Below are 27,964 nucleotides of genomic sequence, written 5' to 3' on the forward strand. Positions count from 1 at the left end.
GCTCGTTGGTACGAGAGAACAGAGGGACAACCATCACAACGACACCCGATCTGGGCGAATCTGTGGAGTTTTCAAGTGCCAGCGAAGATCAAGATCCATGCTTGGAAGGTTTTACATGGATTTATTCCTTGCCGTGGGGTTCTGGTGAACCGGCACATTGGCACGGAAGATAGTTGCCCCATGTGTGCTGGTGGATGTGAGGACATCATGCACTCACTGTTTACCTGCCTGAGAGCAGCTAAAATTTGGAGCTGCCTGAAGCTGGACAAATTCATTGATGAAGCTTGCTTGACTGATAGGGCGGGAACGGCGGCATTGGACTATATTTTATGCGCCCCGTCACGAGTGAGTTTGATATAGCATGCTCCTGCCCAAGCTCTCATCCTAGTTGGAATTTGGTATATATGGTGGGAACGACGACAACACGTTCATGGTGAGGAGGTGCAAACCCCGGCTCGGTCAGCGCTGTCGATTGTGGCGCTAACTGCTAATTATTTCAAGGCCATGAAGAAAAGCGCCGAACCGAGGAGAAATGGTTGGACAAAGCCGCTTGAAGGTTTCGTGAAGCTAAACGTAGATGCATCATTCAGGGCACTCTCCCTCCAGGGAGCTGTTGGTGTTGTCCTACGGGATCACAAGGGTGGATTCGTTGCGGCGTCCAGCGAACAACTGGAGCATGTTGCAGATGCGGGGACGGCGGAAGCTTATGCTCTTCGACGTGGATTACTACTGGCGCAAGAACTGGGGATAAGCAAGCTTGTGGTTGAGTCGGACTGTCTCGAGGTGATCAATACCATGCAGAATGGAGGCTTTACGGCTTCAGGCGCAGTGGCGATTTATTCGGATTGTTTGGTCCTGGTTATAGGATATACTTCGGTCACATTTGTCCACTGCCCTAGAGAGGCAAATTCTGTATCTCACGATCCAGCTAGGCTGGCGAGGCCGTCCCCTTCACTGTGGGTCGAGGAACCGCCGGGTTTCATTGTAAAAGGCTTGGTGGACGATGTAACAATTATATGATTCAATAAAGTGATCGAAGTTTCAAAAAAAAAAAGAAGGTTTCGATCTCCTAGCTAATTATTTCCAACACAATAATATTCACAACAACCAAAATGGCACATTTTAATCATCCCAGGGATCTCGAGGTTTTGCTTTATGGAGAGGCCTGTAGCTTTGTCCACTGTATACTTGTTAATGTCAACTCTCGTGCGTTTCTTGAGGGGGCTCTCGACACGGATCCTCCATACCTTCATCTTTTTATTGCCCTTATTTCAGAGTACCATCTTCCAGTGAAATTGCCCCAATCACTTCTAGTTTATCGAAGGTAGGTATTATGTTTTGCAGTAAATGCGCCAATTTGTGTGGCTCAATCTAACTTATCTAAAACAGTCCTGCAAGAATTGAGTTTGAGCCTTCAAATAAAACCAATCGTGAAGTTATCTTAATACAAGCCATATGCATCTCCCACTAATTTTCAGTGAAAATAAAAAAGTCTTACAAGATAGCAAAAGAACATTTGGAAAGAGGGAAAAAAGAAGAACGCGCCCGGAGTTGAACGTTGAATTCTAAACTCTGTGACAGAGTAATTTACAAAAAACCACCACACATTTGTGGACCCTAACTAAAAAAACATGTTGATTTTTTTATTTTTGCAAAAACTCAACCGAATTGTGCTCACAATCTAATTCCCGAATAAGCAGCATTTTGGCCCTAAATGTGACCAGTGAGTCCCATTGTCAGCACATTAGGAGATGAACGAAAGAAAGAAACGGATGTTTTGACCGATCAACCCTTCCTCCGCCTCCTTGGCATTTGCCACACACACCATAGTGGCGAGCCTAGTGCATCCTGCTGGATCGAACGGATGCCACATATATCCACGCCGAAGAGGGTGTGCAGGGTGCCGCCCCACCCCTCCTCCACGGTGGCGACATGCGAATCGAGGTGGCTCAGTACAGGATGGACGTGGACACCAGCAGCCACGCGACATAGTGCGCCGCTCGCCATTGGGGTGCATGTGCACTGTCACCTGCGCGTGTTCTTCCTTTCCCTAGAGTCGGCGTGTTGCGGTGTGCTTCCCTCTGAAATGGGCGCACCCGCAAATGTTGCTAGCTGGTGCGGAGCTCGACGGTGGAAGTTGAACAAGAGCGATGTCGGGGAGGTCAAGGAGCTGCTCGGATGAAGTAGAGAGCGGTCCGGACTAGGAGAGGGCTGCAGAGCTCGTCATAAACTTGGGGAGGATGGACGATCTCGTCCTGGAGTTGGAGTGGTGACGAGACCATATCCGCCGCGTCGGCGTTGAGGAGGACAAGCGGGAAATGAGGCTATGTTCTCACTGCACTCTCCATCGGATCTAGCCGTGCATGCCCACGTGAACCACGAGTCGGACAAGCCTGCCATCCTGCTCCAGTGTCGGGGATTCAGCCACGGGTGAGGAGGGGCACGGCGTGTCCAATTGCTCCTAACTAGTGCGCATATCCGATTGCCCTGGTGTACTGGCCTTGTAGCATCGTGCGCGAAGCGCCTGCTATGTGCGTCCACGTCAGTGCAATGTCGAGTGGCGGGCTGGGCTAGCTGGAGCAACTCATCACCCTGCCAATTATGTTCATTTCAGTCTTTTCCAAGTTATGCCTTCAGTATGCGATGTACTTGCTAGTTGGTCACATGGGCTCCACAATATTCAACCATGCATATCCATTGTCGATTAATTCCTCAGTTGCGTGCATATATATTGATGCTCAATCTTCAACCGAGTAGAATCAAGCTCTGATAGGTGACCTACACTTTTCTGTATCTGTAGGTATCAAATATGTTAGACACCAGAAAGGCAAATTATCCAGTGGCACAGTTGAGACGAGACGAGAACAGAGGTAGGATGTTAAAGATCGGTAGGGAATAGGAGACACCAGGAATGCTCAATGTACTTGTTTGTCCCTCTCATGCCCTCTCTGGTCTGGAGATACTACTTCAAATTTGTATCCCAGGCCGTGATCGGTAGAAGGTTTAAATCCCGACATGAGCGGTACACGAAACTCAGAGGAACGAACTCCTTCGTGTGCTAGTTGCAACAACACACCAAAGTAATCTGCACGCCACTGGGATAGCAAATCTCTCTAGCTAGTCTGTGAATCTACGTCCGAGTGGATGAGAGCGTCAATTAGCAGAGGCAAGCAGACCATACAAGTCCAATCACCTATAGCACCGCATCAGACTGTAGCCGCTAGCTAGCTGAGCCCCTGTAGAACAACAGTACTGAGTCATGTAGGTCTTTGTAGAAACAACCCTTAGCCCAATATACAGATTGGTACAAAACTACCATCATCACCTTGCTCGTGTTCTTGAAGATTATCCCACCTGCAAGAATAGTTTATCGCCCCATGCACTTTCTCCACCGAATCCTCGCTTGTCCCGCAAGATCCCAAATAAGACTAACCACAGAAGCAACAATGGGTGGCTATCAGACCAGGAGACAACAACCATCGGGTTGTGTGAGGCAATGAGGGGTGACTATTTTGCGAGGCAAGCGCGGCAGCTAGTCGGGGAAAACGACGGGGCGCGCGGCCACCATTGAGGCATGACGTAGCGCATGATCCTGACAAGGGATACACGGTTGTCTTGAGAGGCTAGCATGGCTGCCAGGCGAAGCGAGCGCGACCCCTGGCAAGAGACACAACAGACGACGCAAGACCACCAACAAAGGAAGGAGACGGTTTTTTAGAGCTCACCTGGTCCATGGTGAGGCATTCCTGGTGATGGGGCGAGCATGGACCTCAAAGCGGAGGGGTGGTAGGAGAGTGTGGTTTGGACAACCGAGGGAGTGAGACGAGGCAACATCATATGGGAGGCGCGGTTGTAAGTGGTGTCGGAGGAGCAATCGTGCGTGTGTGGGATTGCACCAAGGAGAAGGAACGACATGATGGGTGCTCGGTTTTCTAGGGCTTTTTTCTTACGTCGGGAGATGGGTTTGGTTGAAGAAAAATGTTGAGGTGGGGAGATTATGATTTTTTTCTGAACAGAGTACAGACGCAAGCGCTCATACAGCGAGCACCAGAACTTGAACCCTGGTGGGCTGGGGATACCACCGTCTCTCTAACCATACAACCATAGATTGGTTCGCGGTGGGGAGATTATGTGACGGGTGGAGACGTGGGTACCAAACGATGTACTGACTGTGCTTGGATAGTGGAGATAGTTAAGATGCCGGTATTATATCCACTTCCTATTTAGCTAAACATTATTTGACCAAAAAATCTATGAAATTTGTAATGAATCATGGTCTCAATATGTGAAGTAGAACTAATAATCCTTTAACCAAATGCCCTTTTATCATTGATCATTTTTTATAATTTTTTGCCTGTGGCAACGCAGGAATATATCAGTCATGTGACAATGTACGAGAATATCGTATCCCGTTAAAATGCATGGACAATTATTACAGATCTAAGAAAATACTACTAGAAGTATCAGGGTACTTTCTTTAACGACCATCAAATCAGATCAAGGATCCGCATTAGAAGGTAAAGTTTCTTGCAATTGTATGCTGAATCAGATCAATGATTCGTTCGAAAAGGTAAATTTTCTGTAATCGTATATTACCGTTTTTCTTTGCGGTGATATATTATAATGCAATTAATTTCCCTCGTTTCAATCTACCTTTTTTTTGCCCGCCAAATAAATCTACCTTTGTTTTTTCACGACGAATTGAATGTCTTTTCCCTGAAATACCGTAGTTTAATGTCGAAATGCAAATCCAAAAGTAGCCCTTATTATATGCATTATTAAGAACGGTCCATTGATACAGCCAGTCAAATATGGAATCAAATCGCAAAATACCGCAAAAAAGGAATCAAATCGAAAATTTTATGAAATTAATCGTGGAACAACTCACACCTTACATATATATACACTAGACACCCGAGGCTGAGGTCTGGGCAGACTGAATCCACCATCAAGCTGACAATGGCTTCCTTCTCCTCTTCCTCTACTAGCGTGATCATCGTCCTCTTGTTGCTCTTGCCCGTCCTCCTTGCGCCGCCGGCAAGTGCCATCCCTGTACTTGCCGCATGCAAGACCGTCGGCGGCGGGAGCACCTACTTCGACGTCACGTTCTGCCTGGAGGCCCTTGGCTCGGTCGGCGGTGGCGGCGTCTACTGAGACCTCGCCGCCGCTGCCGTGGGCCTCCTCGGTACCAACGCCACCAGCACCCAGGCCAAGATCGGCCGTCTGCTTGGGCAGAGCGGCGTGAAGATTAAGGTGGGGGACACGGCCCTGGTGCGGCCCCTCCGGTCGTGCCAGTCGTTGTACGGCGGTATAGTGCACGGTGGGCCTGCATGCACCGCCGCGGTCAAGGGCGGGAAGTTCGGCGATGCGGCGGCGATTCTGGAGAAGGCAGCAGCCGCAGCGAAGGAGTGCGAGGGCGGGTTCAGGAAGAGCAAAGCGGCGCCGCTGACGGCGGAGGACGATGACACGTTCAAGCTCGCAAAGCTCGGCGTCGCGTTACTCGGTTTGGCTTGAGAGCGCGGAAATGAATATTGTTGTTTCAAATAAAATGAATTTTTTCATATACTATAGTACGTATCTTTCTGGTTTAGTTGTTCTACTTGTAATCCTCGTGCTCTGTGATCTCTGATCTTTGTGTTTGTTAGATCAGCGTTGCGTGTTGGGAGGCCAAGGCCCGATGATGCTATCCGGTGTCGGGCAGTCGGGTAACCAAAACAAATCTCCTTCAAGTATATGACGCCGATATGGCGCTCACATTCGGTTTGGGAGCTCCCCAGACTGAACTAATCGTTCCATGGTATCGATCAGATCAGTCAAACGAATACCCAGATCAAACCAACCGTTCGCTGGTATCGGTCAGATTGATCGAACAAATACGTTCGGGCTACAAACCAGTCCGAGCAAAAGATTCTTGTTTTGTGACGCAAACAGTGTAGAAGTTGTTGGGGTGGTGTGTGTGTGAGGGGTGGGGGGGATGATGTCGCTCGGGGAGGTGTCGAGAAGTGGTGAAGTGCATACGTAAGGAAAGGTGATTTGTCGGCTAAGAGAAGAGGAGACGGCGAGGGAAGGTCACCCTGGCTTGTCGGGGTGTTGGGAAGAGGTTGACAACGGAGAACATGGTGAGGCGGCATGAAAGGCGGCAGCAACCAAGTGGTAGATATTGAGAAGAGAAGGAGGAGACAAGCGAAAAGGGTGTGGAGAGGCGTTAGGCTCGAGGACAGGTACCTATGTTTTACTACTTGGGTCATCTACACAACATTTTCACACAGTAAAACGGAAGCAAGCTCATCTCATTTCCAGGACCCATGCTTTACGATCCCCAACTGACATTTACCTTGAACCTTCTCCGAACGTGTGAAACGAATTAACAACTGACCTAATGTGCCAACAACCAAAAGCGTACAGCAGTAAATTAGTCGGACGACCAAAAAGGGGAAGCGCACAAGTGCTAGCAAAATGCGGCTACTCTAGCATTTTATAAAGGAGTAACGTTTGTTGGACAGGAATCAATGCATAATTGTACTTTTTTGTAGTCATCCAGCAACCTTTTTCCATGTTTGTGTACCCATATACATTATTGTTTGATCTTTACCCGGGCATACCCACGCTTGGCATAAAACTCGATCTCTCCATGAATGTGCTGGACGAAGTACCCATGTCTGCTACTATCATTTCAATAGTCCGCAAATAAGAGAGGGGTGATGTTCTAGCGAGATGGAGATGCAAGAGAAGGACAAAATAATATTGTGTGAAGAAGATAATGGAATAAGAGGCACCGAGAATGAGAGGGTGGGTCGAAAACATTATGAAACATCGTGCTCTGATGGCAGCAGTTTCATAGGAAGTTGTTGTTCATCACAGTGCTACAATCAACTTCATCCCCTAGAGCCTTTTATCAGCAAGGATATCATCACTACTCTTCCAATGTAACACTGCCATCTACACCATTAGGAGTACTAACGGTCTTGATCAAATCGGCATCCACTACCAAATAAACTGGCTACAAGTGCTCGTTTTCAGTAGTGTGTGTTGAACCAAGAGAAGCTCACTAGTGATTTAGCTATAGGTACTGAGCGCTTGCCTCGATCTTGCCGAAACATAGTAGAGTTGTGTACAAGGTGAACCTGCAGGTTGTTTTCTCGGTCCAACTCAATATCTTCTTACCACTACTTGTATCTTCTTGTGTTCTCACAAGGTAAAAAATCACCACCAACAATAGGAGGACCTCACCTATTTAGAGACATGTCATGTTGTTGCTTTTCTTCTTCATATACAGTTGTAATCGCAACGAAAAAGTCTTCTGTTTGTTTCTAACTATTCCTGATACAAAGAAAATGACAATCTCCTAGTTAATTGTTTCTAACACATCGATATCCACTCCAGCCAAAATACCACATTTTAATCTTCCTAGGGATCTCCAAGTTTTGCCACAAAAAATGGACATGTGATCTCTGGATTTTAACAACCTTCTGGAGAATTATTTTTTGACCATGGAAATATTCTCTCTAAATCCTGAATGTCGATCAAGTGTGACGTAGTATCACAGATCTCCCTTGTATGTGTACAGTATGAATATCATTTTAAAGGAGACATATAAATTCAATCACATTCTAATTTACTAAAGCAACCGTCTACTGAAAACAAAAAAGTACTGGTCTTGCATGGGAAAGGAGATTTCCTTTAGTTAGTTGATGCTTCCTTAATTGACATGCCATTTTGACCTACAACCAATAATCAATAAAAAATATTTCTTTAATTTCGACTTAATAACAGACAAAGTATTTTGTGATCTAAAAACAAAACCAAAACTATTAATTAATATTATCTTAATAATTTAAAAAAAAATCAGAAAGGAAAAAAATCCCTTATACATTACACCATTTTCTTAAATCTAAGAAACTCTTATGTAAATCCATACAAACCTTCAAGCAAACTACGTGAACTATATAAATCCTAGTCCTTCTATATTGATTGTTTCCTAAAAAAAGGGTGGAGCGTAAGCCAATGGCATGGGTCATTTTTTTTGACATGAAAAATATGATGCCTAGGTAAACTAAAGTAGCATCGAGTGACTACTCTGTGTGGAATGGTTCCAAAGCTTTTACTGTGTCTGCTATCTATGTATTGTGTACAAAACACTATACATATATATGTATATTTCATGCTAAGCTTGAGGCTAGTTGGTCTAGCATGCCTGCTCTAAAAAAAAAGGCAAAAGGGGCATCCAGGATCATGGCTTATATGAGAAATGCATGCCTACGTATTGTACCCTGAAGTAAATTCAGCATCAGACCATTGTTATCAATGTAGAATGAAATGGAATTTTAGAAGGTAAAGTTATTAGTGTATCCATGAAACAGTGGGTTCTTATGCAACAATCTACATGAAGTCTCTGCCAACATTTTATATTTTCCACCCAAACAACTGTGTTCTCCAACAGGACATATATCTTCATTCTCGTGATACAAATCTAAGTGTTGGCTATCCAATTGAGTACATTAGTTTAACAGCAAAGGAGATACACTTGGCATCTGGAATGAAGATGTGGATATATGCAGCCAGGTTATATCACTGTGCAGAACATCAATGTTGTACTATACCTGTTGTGAACAGCACTTAGCATAATTTTGGTATAACCACCACATATATGAGAGAAAACTGTCTTGAGTATATATGGCAAGTTGAAATTAAACTCCTTGGAATCATGGTGTTAACAAAGATCATTCATGTCTTTCACCAATTGAATTCAGATAAAAACACCTAAAAGAAGGGTGGAATGCCAAAACATTGTCTACACGATCATATGGTTGCAAACAAAATCCATAAAAATAGAGATGTGGAAGTCGTACTGAAAACTAAAATTCTTCATTACCTTAGGGATACGACACTCATATTTCTCAACTTGATGCATTATTCCAGTTAACAAAAAGGCGCAACATTTCATTTCCTTAGAGACTGTACATCTTCTCCAAGCAAGACAAGTATGCCAACAATAAGTACACTATAATTTCTCTACAGATCATTTAACAGAGAACAGGGGAAATGATTTTTGATAGAAGCAAGCCATCAAATACCTTGCATAGTGAAAAAGATGCAAGCATGTTTCTCTATAATTTATGAGACCATGTAAGACAGGGAGGAGTTATCTCCAGAGAAGGGAGCCAATATTGCAAGGTATAGGATGTACTCCCTCCGTCCCAAAATAAGTGACTCAACTTTGTACTAACTTTAGTACAAAGCTAGTACAAAGTTGAGTCACTTATTTTGGGACGGAGGGAGTATTCTACAGTAGGAAGACATAATATTCCATATTTAAGTATTCCCGGAACTAATTTTAAGTTTTTAACACTGAAGAAAAAGTTAATGCCAACATGACACATCGGATGCTTTGAACATGTCCACCATTTGCTATGTTCTTGAGAGAGATGAAACTGGTAATTATGTTGTGTTCGTGGCATATGTATCGTGCATGGAGCAGTATAAAATCAAACATGGTTGATTTGGTATCAACTCTTTTGCTCGGCGGTCTTCTGTGCGAGTATGTTTTTGGCTGGAATTTAATAGTACAGGACCTGGTGCTATGTACCTCCTCGGGCAATGTCACTTTCTGCTTTCCTACACTCTTGTTAATCTCATCCTTGACGTACCAATACCGGGGTTACCCTTTGCCTCTGTTTCTCATGGCATTGGAGTCATTGTACTGTCTTCTGCTAGAGTTACTTTTACTTGAGTGTGTGCTAAGATCAACCTCCTTAGTGCATATCTCTGAACTGAGAAGAATGCACTTAGGCACGATTTCTGAGAACATAAAACTGTTTTGATGATTGTCTTGTTTGTGCGCTCATATGAATAAAGCGCAGAGGTTACAGATGAATTAATTGAAACATGCTAATTTGAAATCAGAGAGCAAGCTGCTGTTGGTTAATTCTGTTAATAGTAGCCGGCTAGCCGCACTATGCTGTCATACTATGCCTTCAGGTTCAGGTAGAAGAAATAGAATCCAGGAAGAATTATAGTGTATTTTCTCCATACCTCGCCATTCCTTATACACATGGACATCTCTGTTCTGAACAGAACACTTGAACTCCTCTCTTTATGGCACAAAACTGAAACTGTGCTTGCCCTGTATATGAATATACTTTCCTTGCCTAAATAAAGTGTGGATAAACATGACCATTGTTTCTTCAGTAAAGTAGCTCAATTCAGTACAACAATTTAGATTGCACTTGGCCCGACCATTGTTTTTTCCCAGAGAAGTAACCATACACCAGTAGAAATATTCAGTACTCCCTCTGATCCATATTGATTGACAAGTAATATGGATCGGAGGGAGTATAATTGTTCATGTTTCAGCAGAAAGCTCAATTTCTCCCTCTACGAGAAACTAACTGAAGTCCAATAAATCGTTTGAACTAAGTTTCTAATGATGGGAAAGTCCTAACGGCTGAAGTACATCATAACACCTTGTGACACAAACAGTTGAGAAACAAATCCCCATAGTTCTGCTCCAACTTACGGACATAAATTACGAGCGGCAATTGCCAGAAGAGTATTCTTTGTACCGAAAAAAGTGGTGCAGATGAAAATAGTGAATTGCACCTCTAATTGTGACACTTCAACATACCTGAACAGATCCAGAACTCCATACCCATTGATATATGTGTGAAGGCCTTTTGTCAGTACAAAGCGATGCAATACATGAAAGAACTTTGACGCTTGAGTAGCGTAACTTTGTTTGAGAAAAGTACAATCTGTCATGCAAATAATATAAGAAACAACACATGAGAACACATAATATATGTAAAAGGCGCACAAATATGCACATCAATTCCAGAACTCCATCTCCATTAATATCTATGTGAAGGCCTCATTTTGTCAAATAAAGCCGAACATCTAGATCACAAGTCAGACTTGATTAACTATAAGATATTTATCAATCCATCCCTTAGAAGGAACAGGGTTTCTCAAGAAACTCATAATGTATACATGGATAAAGTACAACAGCAGATTCATCTATCAAACATTCCATTTGATTCGAAAAATATCAGTTTTATCTTCATTTACGTCTTGATATCAGGCGGCGTACCAACAGTTATTACCTTGTAAGCAATAGGGCAACCATCCCAATTAATAAAAATGAAGTAATAAACGCGTCGGTCGTAAAAATAATAATTAACTATAGACTTATTTTAGAAAGCAGGATTGTTTCTTAAAAAAAACTACATGATCTAACATCTAAGAATTAGCAGAGTGCAAATAGCAAAAGTCATTGAGATGCATGTTGTACCTTGCCTTTATCCCTTCCTTTTCATGTTCAACAACATTGGTAGTCCACTAAACTCAAGTATACTTAGTGATTGTTGAACGTAAAGCGTGTGCTGGGACTGCAATAGAAGCAAGATATTACATTTCGGAACAAAGCGATGCAATACATGTTAGAACTTCGATATTTGAGCAGTGTAACCTTGTTTGAGAAAAGTACAATCTGTTCTGCAATTAATATAAGAAACAACACATGAGAATTTGAGAACACATAGTGTATGTAGAAGGCGCACGAATATGCACACAAATTCCATAACAGACCGCATGCATTATGCAGATTGAAGATGTGCGATGGGTTAGAAAATTAGATGGTTAAAGCATTAGATACATCCTACAGGCAAAGGCTACAATATTGTAGAGAAACATGAGATATTAGCATCAGGCCATCACTTTACACTACAGTCTTGCACCATTGAGCCAGGGAACAGCAGATGCCAAACATAAACACTTAGTGTAATATATCACTAATTTAATCATAAAAGGAACATTAATAATAAACTGTACAGGCACTCCTTGGAAATGGCATACAAAGTAAATTCGGTTTGTAATTTGGCTTTGTAGCTATCTACCATATAGTTATCAATTCTCAACTTACAACTGATTCCGAGAACCAGAATAGTCACTCAAACACACATCCATACTATGGGGACTTCAAGATAAGCAAAACCGTCGTCGACTTGCCACAAACATAAGGTAGGTGCATTTTGAATTTTAATAGCCATATATAAATCATATACCTTCTTGCCATTAGATGAGCCGGTCGGATCTGCAGATTTCCCAGTAACCTTGGATAATCATTAGTATCATCTTTTTTGGGTGGACTGTGTTCACTGGGCTTGTGCACGTTACTCACAGCATTTTTTCCTTGTGTTCTCTTTAATTGTTTCCTTTTATGCTTCTTAAATTCACAAGTTGTAGGGATCCTATATCATGTCCTGAAAAAGAAATAATTTCATATATGAGTTCAAAGTACCTAAAATACTAGAACTGGAATACAAGATAACAGATATCTAGTCTTACCTGGTGGTCAGTCATGACACCAAGAATTGATTTTTGAGTTCCCAGAATTCGTACTGAGAATTTATATAACACAGTAGGTTCCAGTAAACAAACCACTGGATGATCTTTAAGAAAGAAGAAGCTCAATAAAAAACAAGGCAATTCTTCATTTCAGAGAAAAACAAGCAGAGAAATGAGGCAGATCGACAGGCAACTATTCCAAACGCCGACCAAAACAACAAAATAATTTTAACATCAACATGCTAGCCACTTCTGCCCAAAAGTAAGTATGAATTTCACCCAGCCATGAAACAGCCGGAGCTTCTTGATCATAACTTGTCTACATAAAAAACAAACAAGCCAGCTCATAGGGGGCCTAATTCATACACACTGTGCCGGTCAAAGAAAAAAAAGTGCACAGCTGGCACTTACAGAATCAAAAGGGGAGCACAATCTGTGAGCTGAGCCGGACAATGAAAGCCTTTCTTCTGCTTATCAGTACAAGTTTCATTTCTCCAGCTTATCTTAAGATCAAACACCAGATGAAGCATTGATCCCTTAAAGTGGTTAGCAGCTAAAGTGAAGTGATTGATACAACACCGAATGATGCAACGCAAAAGCAGGACTATAAAAGTAAAAGTATGGTTCAATACCTAACCAGATGTAATGGAACCATTATTGAGTTCCAAAAAAACATAGACACGAGGCAGATCAATAGGCAAACATTTCAGAGGCTGAACCAAATGACTTGTAATTTTAGAATCCACACTCACGTCAGCCACTTCAACCCAAAAGGAATTCAATGAAAATACATCTGGCACTCAATATCATACTTTTTGATCAACAAAGTATGAAAATCCACACTCACAGCTTCTTGATCATACTTTTTTATATTCATCAACAAAGAACAAAGAAGCCTTATAATGGTTCTAGTTGGTACATACAACAGGTCATGTGGACATGGAGAGCTAGGCCAATAAGAAACACCACAACACTCAATAACCCTAAGCGTTGACAACATAATGGTCTGGTCAAATGAAAGGCGAATCGTTGATAACATAACCCTCGAGTGTCGGAAAGAAGGTATGTTGAACAAGAGTTTGCTTGTGCACAATATTATAGGAAGGGAGGCCTCTGGCATGGAAACTGGCAATCAACTTGCCATCAATATCAACCTGAAACAGCCAGTCCTCAAAACCGACCAACACGAGCAACTCGCCGTCGCCATTAACAACCATCACTTCCTCATAATGGCTAGAATTTTGAGACTGGTCCCTGATCTCGGCAACCGGCAATTCAACCCGACACTTGAAAGCCCAGACCTCGCCTTGGTAGTCCTGCATCACCCAAATATCAACGGTTGTCTTTTCATCATTAAGTAAGAAGATGCCAAGCATGTCACCCATCTCAAACAGTCGTCCATAGTCCTCCTCGTGGGCAACCGGGGAACGGATCTGCCGGAACGACTCAGTGGTGGTGTCGAATACCATTATCCGGTTGCCGGTGTGCCAATGGAGGCTACCACGGAACAGAAGTCCGTGGTCAGCCAACGGATCAGGGCGCCCTATGCGCCTCGGCGGCTGGTTGGAGCCAATGGAGAAAACATAGATGGCACGTTGATCTGTTTCATGGTACAGCAACAGTCGGTACTGACCGGTAGGGGGGTGAGGGTACAACCCCACGGTCATGAAGCCATCGAGCTGCTCGAGGGGAGCATACTGTCGAGTTGCCGGGTTGCAGATGCAGAGGTCACAGTCGATGGAGAGGAGGAGGAGGCCGTCGCAGGAAGCCACCGGGTAGAAGAGGGGAGTGAAACTCCCGTCGATCCCCCCTTCCAAGGGAGCCGTCTTCAGTCGCGCGACGCGCTGGAACTGGTCGGCGGCGGCGACTCCTGCACGATGGTCGAAGAGCGTGACGTCTAGGGACTGGCCGCCGTCGGCGACGTCGTTGTGGCTGTAGAGGAGGGGCAGGGCGGACTGGCGGGCGTGGTGGGACAGGAGGAAATCGCGGGTGGAGGTGGCGCGGCGCCACGCGGGGCTGACGGCGCGGCAGCGGAGGAGGGGTTTGGGGGGCAGGCGGACGAGGATCTCCGAGATGGTGATCTCGTCCGGGAGGCCAGTGAGGAGAGGAGTCGCTCCTGCGGCCTCCGCCATGGTCACTCACCGGGAGGTCCAGATCTGTGCCAGGACTCTGGAGTTGTGGGCTTGTAGCAGCGGCGGAGAGGTAGATCTCGTCTCGCGGATGTGCAATTTGGGCTGCTCTCCAACGGGCTGGGCTTGGCTTAGTCACCTCTCTCAACGGTATTTCTCAACAAACAACAAAAAAACTCTCTCAAGGGCACCAAAATAATAATAATAATAATAATAATAAGCTCTCTCAACGACAACCAGTCAGTTCTCGCAGAAAACAAAATTTTGTGCGCGTACTCTGGTTTCTCTATCAGAATAATGTAAGACATGAAAAGTTTACAACAATAACATCGAAGCTGCAAATTATTTTTTACAATGACGGCGTATCCAGTAATTAACGTAAAAGGCCTCTAACATTTTTTCCGAAAAAGGGTTGCCCCCCGCTTTATATTATAAAGCAACGACCACACGATACACTTGCTGGGGCCTCAGCACAAGCAAGCCCAAAAGAAACGAAAAAGGAACTGAAGAGAAAATAATGCCAACAACGGCGGATCAACGAAAACGATGAGGACCCGCAACCGCCGCGTCCACCGGAAAATTCCACCACGCTCCTAGCACTCCGGACCACCGCATACCAAACAACACCTTCAAGAAGGATCGCGACGATGACGACGCTGTTGCCCGGACATGTCCTAGGGTTTCCCCCGGTACGCGAGGGGTGAGGTGGAAGGGGTATGCCCGACGCCCTTCAGGAAGGCACGGCGGCGCCCACGGGCGTCACCGCGTCGGTGCCGGCCCTGCCGACAAGGATTTCTCCCGACCACCCACCAACCACGACCCCAGACGATCCATCCCGCGCCACCAAACACACCGCCCACCAACTTGCGCCACCACGGTCGAGCAGTCTCCATCGCTGTCTCACCATGGCAAACGAAACGGGACCGACGGAAACAAGACGACGCAACCAGGAACCAGGAGCGGCAACATCAGCAGCCTCGCGGGAGGGGACATCCTCCACCGCCCCCGGCGGGATCCGACCGGACGCAGCACAGGGGCAAACCGGGCCACCCCCGACCCAGCCGAGCCCGAAACGGGCTCGCGAAGCCCCCGTCGCCGCGCTGCAGAAGGCGAGCCACCGTCGCCACCACCCCCAGCACGAGTCACGCCCCTGACCCGTCGGAGACACCACAAGCAGACCGGGCCAGGCCCGCCCATACCCAGATCGAGCCCAAAAGGGCCCAGATCTGGGCCGGGGAGGCCCGCCGCGAGCCACCGCGCCGCCCCGCCGCCAAGCGGCCGCGCCACCGCCCGCACGCCACCCAGCACTCCGCCGCCCAGGGAGCCGCGCCGCCGCCGGATCCATTGTCGCCGAGGAGCACCCCCGTCGGCCGCCGTCCGCCCGAGCCGAGGCGCCATGCGGGGGGGGGGGGGGGGGGGGAAGGCCGGGGCCGCCGCCGCCGGCACCACGCGGGCAAGGCCCGGTGGCCCAGGCCGACGACGGCGGAAGGGAAGGAGGGGGAGGGGAGGGCTGGGAGGGGCGACGAGAGCCCCCGGTCGCCCCGCTCGGGGAGGCGACGCTGGGGAGGAGGAGCAATCTCGAACATTTTTTGAGGCATTCTTGCGTGCTTTAAATGTTCGGAGATCCATATATTCTGTACAACTACTGAATTTAATAACACTTTTATCCAGTAAAAATATTAAGTCCGATAATTCTCGTACAATACTAGCATTTTTTTGGTCGCATGGCCCAGCGGAAGAAACCCCAATTTCCTATATGATGCTCAAATTACAATCTTTCTTACATAATTCAGTTACCTCTAGGGTACCAGACCACTGTTCTATCCTCAACTCGCGCAGATTTTGCTAGAAATCACTAACCAAATTCTGGCCACGAGAAACATGAGAGATAGACGCCGTACGAAGAGACCTCATGTACTTAATTTCCCCAATCACATAAGAAAAGGGCGCATGCATTTTTATGGTTGTTCTTTTGAATTTATGAATTCTGTTGTTATTTTGTTCATTTTAGTCTCACATTCTATTATGCCATCTTGTGTTAATGCGATTGAATGTCTGTTTTCTCTCTTCTCTCCTTTTTAGTTAGTTGGACACTCTTAATTTCTCGAGGCTCCCACTCCCTCTCCTAACGGTCCATCTCCACGCCTCCACCATCGGTGCTACCGATTTGGAATAGAGGCTTAGCTCCAACTCGTGCAATGTATATATTTTCGAATGCTTGCATCTGCAGTCGTAGTTGATGCATTGTCCTTATGTTTCTGGAGCTGCCCACCATTGTGAGGGCACTAACATCCTGGCTTACACTCCCTTTGCATATTGATCATCATCCACTCTGATGTTGTAGGTTAGAAACCCTCCTCCGAAACCCTCCTTGACACGTTCCATCTGAAGGAAATATGCCCTAGAGGCAATAATAAAGTTGTTATTTATATTTTCTTATATCATGATAAATGTTTATTATTCATACTAGAATTGTATTAATCGGAAACTTAGTACATGTGTACATAAATAAACAGAGTGTCACTAGTATGCCTCTACTTGACTAGCTCGTTGAATCAAAGATGGTTATGTTTCCTAACCATAGACATGAGTTGTCAATTGATTACCGGGATCACATCATTAGAGAATGATGTGATTGACTTGACCCATTCCGTTAGCTTAGCATTTGATCGTTTAGTATATTGTTGTTGCTTTCTTCATGACTTATACATGTTCCTATGAATATGAGATTATGCAACTCCCGAATACCGGAGGAACATTTTGTGTGCTACCAAACGTCACAACGTAACTGGGTGATTATAAAGGTGCTCTATAGGTGTCTCCGATGGTACTTGTTGAGTTGGCATAGATCGAGATTAGGATTTGTCACTCCGATTGTCGGAGAGGTATCTCTGGACCCACTCGATAATGCACATCACTTTAAGCCTTGCAAGAAATGTAACTAATGAGTTAGTTGCGGGATAATGCATTACAGAACGAGTAAAGAGACTTGCTGGTAACGAGATTGAACTAGGTATTGAGATACCGACGATCGAATCTCGGGCAAGTAACATACCGATGACAAAGGGAACAACGTATGTTGTTATGCGGTTTGAACGATGAAGATCTTCGTAGAATATGTAGGAACCAATATGAGCATCTAGGTCCCGCTATTGGTTATTGACCGGAGATGAGTCTCGGTCATGTCTACATAGTTCTCGAACCCGTAGGGTCCGCACGCTTAACGTTCGGTGACGATCGGTATTATGAGTTTATGTGTTTTGATGTACCGAAGGTAGTTCAGAGTCCCGGATATGATCATGGACATGATGAGGAATCTCGAAATGGTCGACACATAAAGATAGATATATTGGACGACTATATTTGGACATCGGAATGGTTCCGGGTGAGATCGGGAATATACCGGAGCACCGGGAGGTTACCGGAACCCCCGGGAGGTATATGGGCCTTATTGGGCCTTAGTGGGAGAGAGGAGAAGGGAGCAAAGGAGGGCCCCCCCAAGCCCAATCCGAATTGGGAAGGGAGCCAGCCCCCCCCCTTTCCTTCCTCCTTCCTCCCACTTCCTTCCACTCCTAGTCCAAGTAGGGAAGGGGGGGAATCCTACTCCCGGTGGGAGTAGGACTCCCCATGGGGCGCGAATTAGGAGGGCCGGCCCTCCCCCTCCTCCACTCCTTTATATACGGGGAGGGGGACACCCCATAGACACACAAGTTGACATTGTTCTTAGCCGTGTGCGGTGCCCCCCTCCACCATAATCCACCTCGGTCATATCGCCGTAGTGCTTAGGTGAAGCCCTGCGCCGGTAGCTTCATCATCACCGTCATCACGCCGTTGTGCTGACGAAGCTCTTCCCCGACACTCTGCTGGATCGTGAGTTCGTGGGACGTCACCGAGCCGAACGTGTGCAGATCGCGGAGGTGCCGTACCTTCGGTGCTAGGATCGGTCGATCGTGAAGACGTACGACTACATCAACTGCGTTGTCATAACGCTTCCGCTTACGGTCTACGAGGGTACGTAGACAACACTCTCCCTTCTCGTTGCCATGCATCAACATGATCTTGCGTGTACGTAGGAATTTTTTTGAAATTACCGCGTTCCCCATTAGTGGCTTCCGAGCTAGGTTTATGCGTAGATGTTATATGCACGAGTAGAACACAAGTGAGTTGTGGGCGATAATAGTCATACTGCTTACCAGCATGTCATACTTTGATTCAGCGGTATTTTTAGATGAAGCGGCCCGGACCGACATTACGCGTACACTTACGCGAGACTGGTTCTACCAACGTGCTTCGCACACAGGTGGCTGGCGGGTGTCAGTTTCTCCAACTTTAGTTGAATCGAGTGTGGCTACGCACGGTCCTTGTGAAGGTTAAAACATCACATACTTGACGAAAAATCGTTGTGGTTTTGATGCGTAGGTAAGAAAGGTTCTTGCTCAGCCTGTAGCAGCCATGTAAAACTTGCAACAACAAAGTAGAGGACGTCTAACTTGTTTTTGCAGGGCATTTTGTGACGTGATATGGTCAAGACATGATGCTAAATTTTATTGTATGAGATGATCATGTTTTGTAACGAAGTTATCGGCAACTGGCAGGAGCCATTTGGTTGTCGCTTTATTGTATGAAATGCAATTGCCATATAATTGCTTTACTTTATCACTAAGCGGTAGCGATAGTCGTAGAAGTAATAGTTGGCGAGACGACAACGATGCTACGATGGAGATCAAGGTGTCGCGCCGGTGACGATGGTGATCATGACGGTGCTTTGAAGATGGAGATCAAAGGCACAAGATAATGACGGCCATATCATATCACTTATATTGATTGCATGTGATGTTTATCCTTTATGCATCTTATTTTGCTTAGTTCGACGGTAGCATTATAAGATGCTCTCTCACTAAATTTCAAGGTACAAGTGTTCTCCTTGAGTATGCACCAACCATTGCGAAAGTTCGTCGTGCGGAGACACCACGTGATGATCGGGTGTGATAAGCTCTACGTTCACATACAACGGGTGCAAGGCAGTTTTGCACATGCAGATACACTACTAGGGAAAACCTTATACACAGAATCATAGCAGCAGCGTGGTTTAAAAACAAACGCTACTGCTAATTAGCAGTAGCGAGCTCCAGTAAACCGCGCTACTAACACTCACATAGCAGTAGCGCTCTAGGTGAAACAAGCGCTACTACTATAATTGCCACGGCATTGCCTCCAGGCTAGATATAGTAGTAGCGCCCTTCTCCTGGACGCGCTACTGCTAAAGTACTCAGTAGCAGCGTTTTTCTTCAAAACTCGATGCTTCTAAGTATCACCGCAACTAATTAAGTTTAGTCCCATACTGGTAAGCGAACAAGGTGTTTACCACCTTAAATACGTTACTTCTCAAACTATCTCGAGCACTTGGTCTTCATTGAACTATATGTGTAGGATTTGTGGCTGCAATAAGAATCCTCGCCTGTACCTATACAGGTACAGTGAGGATTCATGTTGACTATGTAGATTCTACACAAAAAGATCAATGATGACCAATATATATTTTTGATGTTTTTACATGCTTAGACTTATAGCGTATTTCCATGACAAAACGGTACTGATAAAAAGAAATAACTGATTCCTTTAGCAGTAGCGTTTGTTTCTAAAATGCGCTATAGCTAAGTTAGCTACAACGCGTTTCCTTAAGCGCGCTACTGCTAGTTCGACTTAACCCCCCGCAGGCTCAAAATTTTGCTAAGTCCTCCTTCCCCCCTGTTCCCCTACTCCTCTGTCGCCGCCGCCCGAGCCCGAGCCTGCCCTCACCGCCGCCGCCCGAGGCCGCCCTCAACCTCACCTCCGCCTCCCGCCGCCGCTCTCGACCTCACCGTCGCCGCCCTCGACCTCACCGCCGCCGCCCGAGCCTGCCCAGGACCGCCGCCTCCCGATCCGGAGCCCGCCCTCGCCGCCCCTACCTCCGTCGCCGAGCACCTCCACGCCACCGTCTCTCCCCTCTCTGTGTAAGCCCCCCACCCCTCCCCCACCCCTCTCTCTCCTTAGTTAGTAGATGTTTTTTAGTAGTACTAGTTGTTAATTTAGGGTTCATAGATAATGATTTTTAGTAGTAGTAGATGTTAATTAGTAGTAGTGATGGTAGTAGTTAGCTAGGGCAGTATGGTTAACTGTAGATATTTTTTACTATTGTATAATGTAGTTTTTTTACTGTTTTTAGTAAGTGTTTAAAATAATTAGTAAGTAAATTAATAAACTAGTTGAACTAGTTTAGTTTTAGTTGAACTAGTTTAGTAAGTGAATTAATAAACTAGTTGAACTAGCTGAATTAATAGAACTAATGTATTTTTATTAAGAAAATTAATATAACTAGTTGAACTACTTTATTTTTAGAAAGAACTAGTTTTTTTTCTATTTATAGTAAGTTTATATTTAGTAAGAACTAGTTGAATTAATAGAAGTAGTTGAACATGTCATATTTGTTGTTATTTTTTTAGTTTAAGCAATTATTCGGGATGTATTAGTGATAACTTATAGGGTTTTTGTTTTTGCAGAAATCAAGGAGCCCCTCCATCATCCCGCCGTCGTCCCCATCACCGACCCCCACCGACCTCGAGGTGAGACCAGCCAAATCTCCATGTGAATATGAGTCCTATAAGATATGATGTAGATAAAAACATATATATCTTGTGTTGCTCAAATAGGATATGTGGTTGCCCAAGTGGCCGGTCATGTTCAGGTTACACCTCCGACTGGCCTATGTTTTGCCGGAGTGTTGATTAATTTCCGTTCCGGCAAATTTCAGGCGCTCGATATGTCCTTTTTTAGCAAAGGTCATACCGGATTTTTCCGTGAATTCTGGCATGACTTGTGCTAGAATATGTAGGAAATATCGAGTGGCCTGGATTTTCTCGAAAAATAATTAAACGACATTTCGACAGACCGATAGTCAAGCCATGATGAATAATAATGATCTAATTTAGGTTTTTAGTACATATATTTAATTGTACAAGTTTAATCTTTGAATTATGAACGTAAGAAATGTCGTACTCGGACGACGAAAGTCTCGCGGGGGAGTGCAGCTGGTGCCATGACGATCGAGGTCTGTGCGATAGGCCTCACCTGGACGAAGATCGGCGCTTCAGCATTAAGCTCGAGGAGACCTTCGATGTTGAAACGGTACACAATGACGACAAGTGTTTTTTTCGTAATTAAGCACGACTTCAACTATTTCAATGTCTAATTTTCATCTTTTACAATTCGACTAGCTTATCCCATGTCATGCAAGACGCTATGTCTTGGAGAGGATGGGTTTTGAAGACCATGAAAATTTTGAAACAAAGAAAATACACCTAAGGACCCATCATGATATGGATTTTGAAGTAAATCTGTACAATTCTCAGAGCGTAACCCATTTTGGTTGCCAAAATTGGGAACCACTTTGCAAAATGTATGCTTTTTATGAGGATATGATTGTCACCATGGATCTTGGTGATCCTGACATCGAGCAAGACAATATGGACATTTGGGTCCTTGTTGATACGCTTCCGATTCTACCGCTATGTGAGTTTCTCAAACATAGTTATTAACTAATTTATATTGTTTATTTCAAAATAGTTGATAGCTTATTTCCATTGATAGCTTATTTTCATTCTTCAAAGAATGTGCGGAAGATGGTAGACAAAACCCACTACACCGATGGCTCTGAATTAACTTATATGGAGAAAAATCATCTCATCGCATTTTGTACTGATCTTGAGAATTACAATACCTATTATCGAACTCCTCCAAATTATGGTGAATACGTGCCACTAGTGCACGTGTTGAACCACGGTAACTTCTATGGAGATACCCTGGTAAGATTTTTTACTATTATGACATCCGTGCATCTTTTGCATACTTCTAAAACTACTACATCATTGCTAACTACGAAGTTATTACTATGTTTTTCAACAGAAAATCCCGATGGATTGTGTGCCTCATCTGATGTATCAGAATGGTCGCCTTGATGTTCTGAACATACAGCCAGGTCATCCTACGGATCTCACCTGTGCATATCGGATTTCTAAAACCGGCAAACACATGCTAATCAAAGAATGGAAAAAATGTTTGGACAGTCGTAAGGAGGTTCTTGGAAGCAACATTAAGTGAAAGGCAAGAATTGGAGACAGGATAATCTCCATTCTCCATAATGGAGAGTCAGGGGCTATCTTGTTTTTTGCTATTTTACCTTAGAGAATATAGTAGGTCCTAAGAGAATGTAGTAGGTCCTATGAGGTACAATATGTTTATTATGTGGTACAATGTGTTAGAGTTGATGATGAGGAGTAGTTGTGATTATGACTAGTGACTGATACGTCCATTTTGCATGATGCTTTTATATCGATATTTATTGCATTATGGGCTGTTATTACACATTATGTCACAATACTTATGCCTATTCTCTCTTATTTTACAAGGTTTACATAAGGAGGGAGAATGATGGCAGCTGGAATTCTGGGCTGGAAAAGGAGCAAATATTAGAGACCTATTCTGCACAACTCCAAACGTCCTGAAACTCCACGAAACTTATTTTTGAAATAATAAAAAATACTGAGCAGAAGAAATACGCCAGGGGGGGCCCCACCTGTCCACGAGGGTGGGGGCGCGCCCCCCTGCCTCGTGGGCCCCCTGTTGGCCCTCCGGTGCCCATCTTCTGCTATATGAAGTCTTTCGTCTGAAGAAAAATCATAAGCAAGCTTTCGGGACGAGACTCCGCCGCCACGAGGCGGAACCTCGGCGGAACCAATCTAGGGCTCCGGCAGAGCTGTTCTGCCGGGGACACTTCCCTCCGGGAGGGGGAAATCATCGCCATCGTCATCACCAACGCTCCTCTCATCGGGAGAGGGCAATCTCCATCAACATCTTCACCAGCACCACCTCCTCTCAAACCCTAGTTCATCTCTTGTATCCAATTCTTGTCTCCAAGTCTGGGATTGGTACGTGTGGGTTGCTAGTAGTGTTGATTACTCCTTGTAGTTGATGCTAGTTGGTTTATTTGGTGGAAGATCATATGTTCAGATCCTATATGCATATTAATACTCCTCTGATTATGAACATGAATATGCTTTGTGACTAGTTACGTTTGTTCCTGAGGACATGGAGAAGTCTTGCTATTAGTAGTCATGTGAATTTGGTATTCGTTCGATATTTTGATGAGATGTATGTTGTCTATCCTCTAGTGGTGTTATGTGAACATCGACTACATGACACTTCACCATTATTTGGGCCTAGAGGAAGGCATTGGGAAGTAATAAGTAGATGATGGGTTGCTAGAGTGACAGAAGCTTAAACCCTAGTTTATGTGTTGCTTCGTAAGGGGCTGATTTGGATCCATATGTTTCATGCTATGGTTAGGTTTACCTTAATAGTTTTGTTGTAGTTGCGGATGCTTGCAATAGAGGTTAATCATAAGTGGGATGCTTGTCCAAGTAAGGACAGCACCCAAGCACCGGTCCACCCACATATCAAATTATCAAAGTACCGAACGCGAATCATATGAACGTGATGAAAACTAGCTTGACGATAATTCCCATGTGTCCTCGGGAGCGCTTTTCTCTATATAAGAGTTTGTCCAGGCTTGTCCTTTGCTACAAAAAGGATTGGGCCACCTTGCTGCACTTTATTTATTTTAGTTACTTGTTGCTCGTTACAAATTATCCTATCACAAAACTATCTGTTACCTATTATTTCAGTGCTTGCAGAGAATACCTTGCTGAAAACCGCTTATCATTTCCTTTTGCTCCTCGTTGGGTTCGACACTCTTGCTTATCGAAAGGACTACGATAGATCCCCTATACTTGTGGGTCATCAAGACTCTTTTCTGGCGCCGTTGCCGGGGAGTGAAGCGCCTTTGGTAGGTGGAATTTGGTAAGGAAAAATTTATATAGTGTGCTGAAATTTATTGTCACTTGTTACTATGGAAAGTAATTCTCTGAGGGGTTTGTTCGGGGTATCTTCACCCCGACGAGTAGAGCAAAGAGTTGCTCCTCAACCTACTAAACCTACTGAAAATGAAAATGTCTACTTTGAAATTCCTTCGGGTATGTTAGAAAAACTGCTAGCTAATCCTTTTGCAGGAGACGGAACAAAGCATCCTCATGAGCACCTAATCTACGTGGATGAAGTTTGTGGATTATTTAAGCTTGCAGGTATACCCGGTGATGTTATTAAGAAGAAGGTCTTCCCGTTATCTTTGAAGGGAGATGCATTGACATGGTATAGGCTATGTGATGATACGGGATCATGGAACTACAAACGATTGAAATTGGAATTTCATCAGAAATTTTATCCTATGCATCTTGTTCATCGTGATCGCAATATATATATAATTTTTGGCCTCGCGAAGGAGAAAGCATCGCTCAAGCTTGGGGGAGGCTTAAATCAATGTTATATTCATGCCCCAATCATGAGCTCCCAAGAGAAATAATTATTCAAAGTTTTTATGCTCGGCTTTCTGATAACAATCGCACCATGCTCGATACTTCTTGTGCTGGCTCTTTTATGATGAAGACTATTGAATTCAAATGGGATTTATTGGAAAGAATTAAACGCAACTCTGAAGATTGGGATCTCGACGAAGGTAAGGAGTCAGGTATGACACCTAAGTTTGATTGTGTTAAATCTTTTATGGATACCGATGTTTTCCGTAAATTTAGCACTAAATATGGACTTGACTCTGGGATAGTAGCTTGTTTTTGTGAATCTTTTGCTGCTCATATTGATCTCCCTAAGGAGAAGTGGTTTAAATAGCATCCTCCCATAGAAGTAAAAGTAGCTGCAGCTATTAAAGTTGAAGAAAAGACTATCACTTATAATGATCCTATTGTTCCTACTTCTTATGTTGAGAAACCACCTTTTCCTGTTAGGATAAAGGATCATGCTCAAGCTTCAACTGTAGTCCGTAAAAGCAATATTAGAAATTATACACCTCCTGAGCAAATTAAAGTTGAACCTAATATTGCTATTGTTAAAGATCTCTTGTCCGATAATATTGATGGGCATGTTATTCATTTCCGTGATGAAACTGCTAGAATTGCCAAACCTTGTGCTAAAGATAAACATAGACCTGTGGTAGGCATGCCTGTTATTTCTGTTAAAATAGGAGATCATTGTTATCATGGCTTATGTGATATGGGTGCTAGTGCTAGTGCAATACCTATTGACTTATACAAAGAAATTAAGCATGATATTGCACCTACTGAGTTAGAAGATATTGATGTCACAATTAAACTTGCCAATAGAGATCCTATTTCACCAATGGGAATTGTTAGAGATGTTGAAGTCTTGTGTGGGAAAACTAAATATCCTGCTAATTTTCTTGTTCTTGGTTCCCCACAAGATAGCTTTTGTCCCATTATATCTGGTAGACCCTTCTTGAACACCGTTAATGCTAGGATAGACTGCGAAAAGGATGTTGTTACTATTCGTTTGGGTGATATGTCTCATGAGTTCAACTTTTCTAAATTTCGTAGACAACACCGTGAAGAGGAATTTCCTAGTAAGGATGAAATTATTGGTCTTGCTTCTATTGCCGTGCCTCCTAGTGATCTTTTAGAACAATATTTGCTAGACCATGAAAATGATATGTTTATGAATGAAAGAAGGGAAATAGATGAAGTATTCTTTAAACAGGAACCCATCCCGAAACACAATTTACCTGTTGAAATCCTAGGGGATCCTCCTCCACCCAAGGGTGATCCCGTGTTTGAGCTTAAACCATTGCCTGATACTCTTAAATATGCTTATCTTGATGAGAAAAAGATATATCCTGTTATTATTAGTGCTAACCTTTCAGAGCATGAAGAAGAGAGATTATTGAAAACTCTGAAGAAGCACCGTGTTGCTATTGGATATACTCTTGATGATCTTAAGGGCATTAGTCCCACTCTATGTCAACACAAAATAAATTTGGAGAAAGATGCCAAACCAGTTCGTGATCACCAACGACGGCTGATTCCTAAGATGAAAGAAGTGGTAAGAAAGGAAATACTAAAGCTTCTTGAGGCAGGTATTATTTATCCCGTTGCTGATAGTCAGTGGGTAAGTCCTGTCCATTGTGTCCCTAAGAAGGGAGGTATTACTGTCGTTCCTAATGATAAAGATGAATTGATCCCGCAAAGAATTATTACAGGTTATAGGATGGTAATTGATTTCCGCAAATTAAATAAAGCTACTAAAAAGGATCATTACCCCTTACCTTTTATCGATCAAATGCTAGAAAGATTATCTAAACATACACATTTTTGCTTTCTAGATGGTTATTCTGGTTTCTCTCAAATACCTGTGTCAGCCGATGATCAATCAAAGACCACTTTTACTTGCCCTTTCGGTACTTTTGCTTATAGACGTATGCCTTTTGGTTTATGTAATGCACCTGCTACCTTTCAAAGATGCATGATGGCTATATTCTCTGACTTTTGTGAAAAGATTTGTGAGGTTTTCATGGATGATTTTTCCGTCTATGGATCCTCTTTTGATGATTGCTTGAGCAACCTTGATCGAGTTTTGCAGAGATGTGAAGAAACTAATCTTGTCTTGAATTGGGAAAAGTGCCACTTTAAGGTTAATGAAGGTATTGTCTTGGGGCATAAAGTTTTTGAAAGAGGTATTGAGGTTGATAAAGCTAAGGTTGATGCCATTGAAAATATGCCATGTCCCAAGGACATCAAAGGTATAAGAAGTTTCCTTGGTCACGCCGGTTTATATAGGAGGTTCATTAAGGACTTCTCAAAAATTTCTCGGCCTCTGACTAATTTATTACAAAAGATATACCATTTGTCTTTGATGATGATTGTGTAGAAGCATTTGAAATACTTAAGAAAGCATTGATTTCTGCACCTATTGTTCAGCCACCTGATTGGAATTTACCTTTTGAAATTATGTGTGATGCCAGTGATTATGCTGTATGTGATGTTCTAGGGCAAAGAGTTGATAAGAAGTTAAATGTTATTCAATATGCTAGTAAAACTCTAGACAATGCCCAGAGAAATTATGCTACTACTGAAAAGGAATTCTTAGCAGTCGTATTTGCTTGTGATAAGTTCAGACCTTATATTGTTGATTCTAAAGTAACTATTCACACGGATCATGCTGCTATTAAATATCTTATGGAAAAGAAAGATGCTAAGCCTAGACTTATTAGATGGGTTCTCTTGCTACAAGAATTTCATTTGTATATTGTTGACAGAAAAGGAGCTGAGAACCCCGTTGCATACAACTTGTCTAGGTTAGAAAATGTTCTTGATGACCCACTACCTATTGATGATAGCTTTCCGGGTGAACAATTAAACGTCATAAATACTTCTCGTACTGCTCCATGGTATGCTGATTATGCTAATTATATTGTTGCTAAATTTATACCACCTAGTTTCACATACCAGCAAAACAAAAAGTTTTTCTATGATTTGAGACATTACTTTTGGGATGGCCCACATCTTTATAAAGAAGGAGTAGATGGTGTTATTAGA

At 43.8% G+C, this 27,964-nt stretch overlaps 2 protein-coding genes, 1 long non-coding RNA gene and 1 pseudogene across 3 annotated transcripts; 2 read left to right on the forward strand and 2 right to left on the reverse strand.

Moving 5' to 3' along the window:
• Window positions 1-504: 504 nt before the first annotated feature.
• Window positions 505-1,020, forward strand: LOC141026731 (uncharacterized). Its single transcript, XM_073503578.1, has one exon. The coding sequence runs from the start codon at window positions 505-507 to the stop codon at window positions 1,018-1,020; it is 516 nt and encodes a 171-aa protein (XP_073359679.1).
• A 3,939-nt stretch (window positions 1,021-4,959) lies between these two features.
• Window positions 4,960-5,514, forward strand: LOC109784937 (uncharacterized; annotated as a pseudogene).
• A 3,778-nt stretch (window positions 5,515-9,292) lies between these two features.
• LOC123495146 (uncharacterized) lies at window positions 9,293-12,336 on the reverse strand. The gene is made up of 3 exons (XR_006667280.1): window positions 12,060-12,336; window positions 11,288-11,384; window positions 9,293-10,751 (listed from the first exon to the last, which is right to left on the reverse strand). It is a non-coding gene; the product is annotated as an uncharacterized lncRNA (long non-coding RNA).
• Window positions 12,337-13,192: 856 nt separating this feature from the next.
• On the reverse strand, window positions 13,193-14,522 carry LOC109784936 (putative F-box protein At1g47730). The gene has a single exon (XM_020343552.3). It carries the CDS (start codon window positions 14,472-14,474, stop codon window positions 13,353-13,355), a length of 1,122 nt encoding a protein of 373 aa, XP_020199141.1. The 5' UTR covers window positions 14,475-14,522; the 3' UTR covers window positions 13,193-13,352.
• Window positions 14,523-27,964: the final 13,442 nt, after the last annotated feature.

Source organism: Aegilops tauschii, chromosome 7 (genome assembly GCF_002575655.3).
Source record: "Aegilops tauschii subsp. strangulata cultivar AL8/78 chromosome 7, Aet v6.0, whole genome shotgun sequence".
NCBI classification, from domain to species: domain Eukaryota; kingdom Viridiplantae; phylum Streptophyta; class Magnoliopsida; order Poales; family Poaceae; genus Aegilops; species Aegilops tauschii.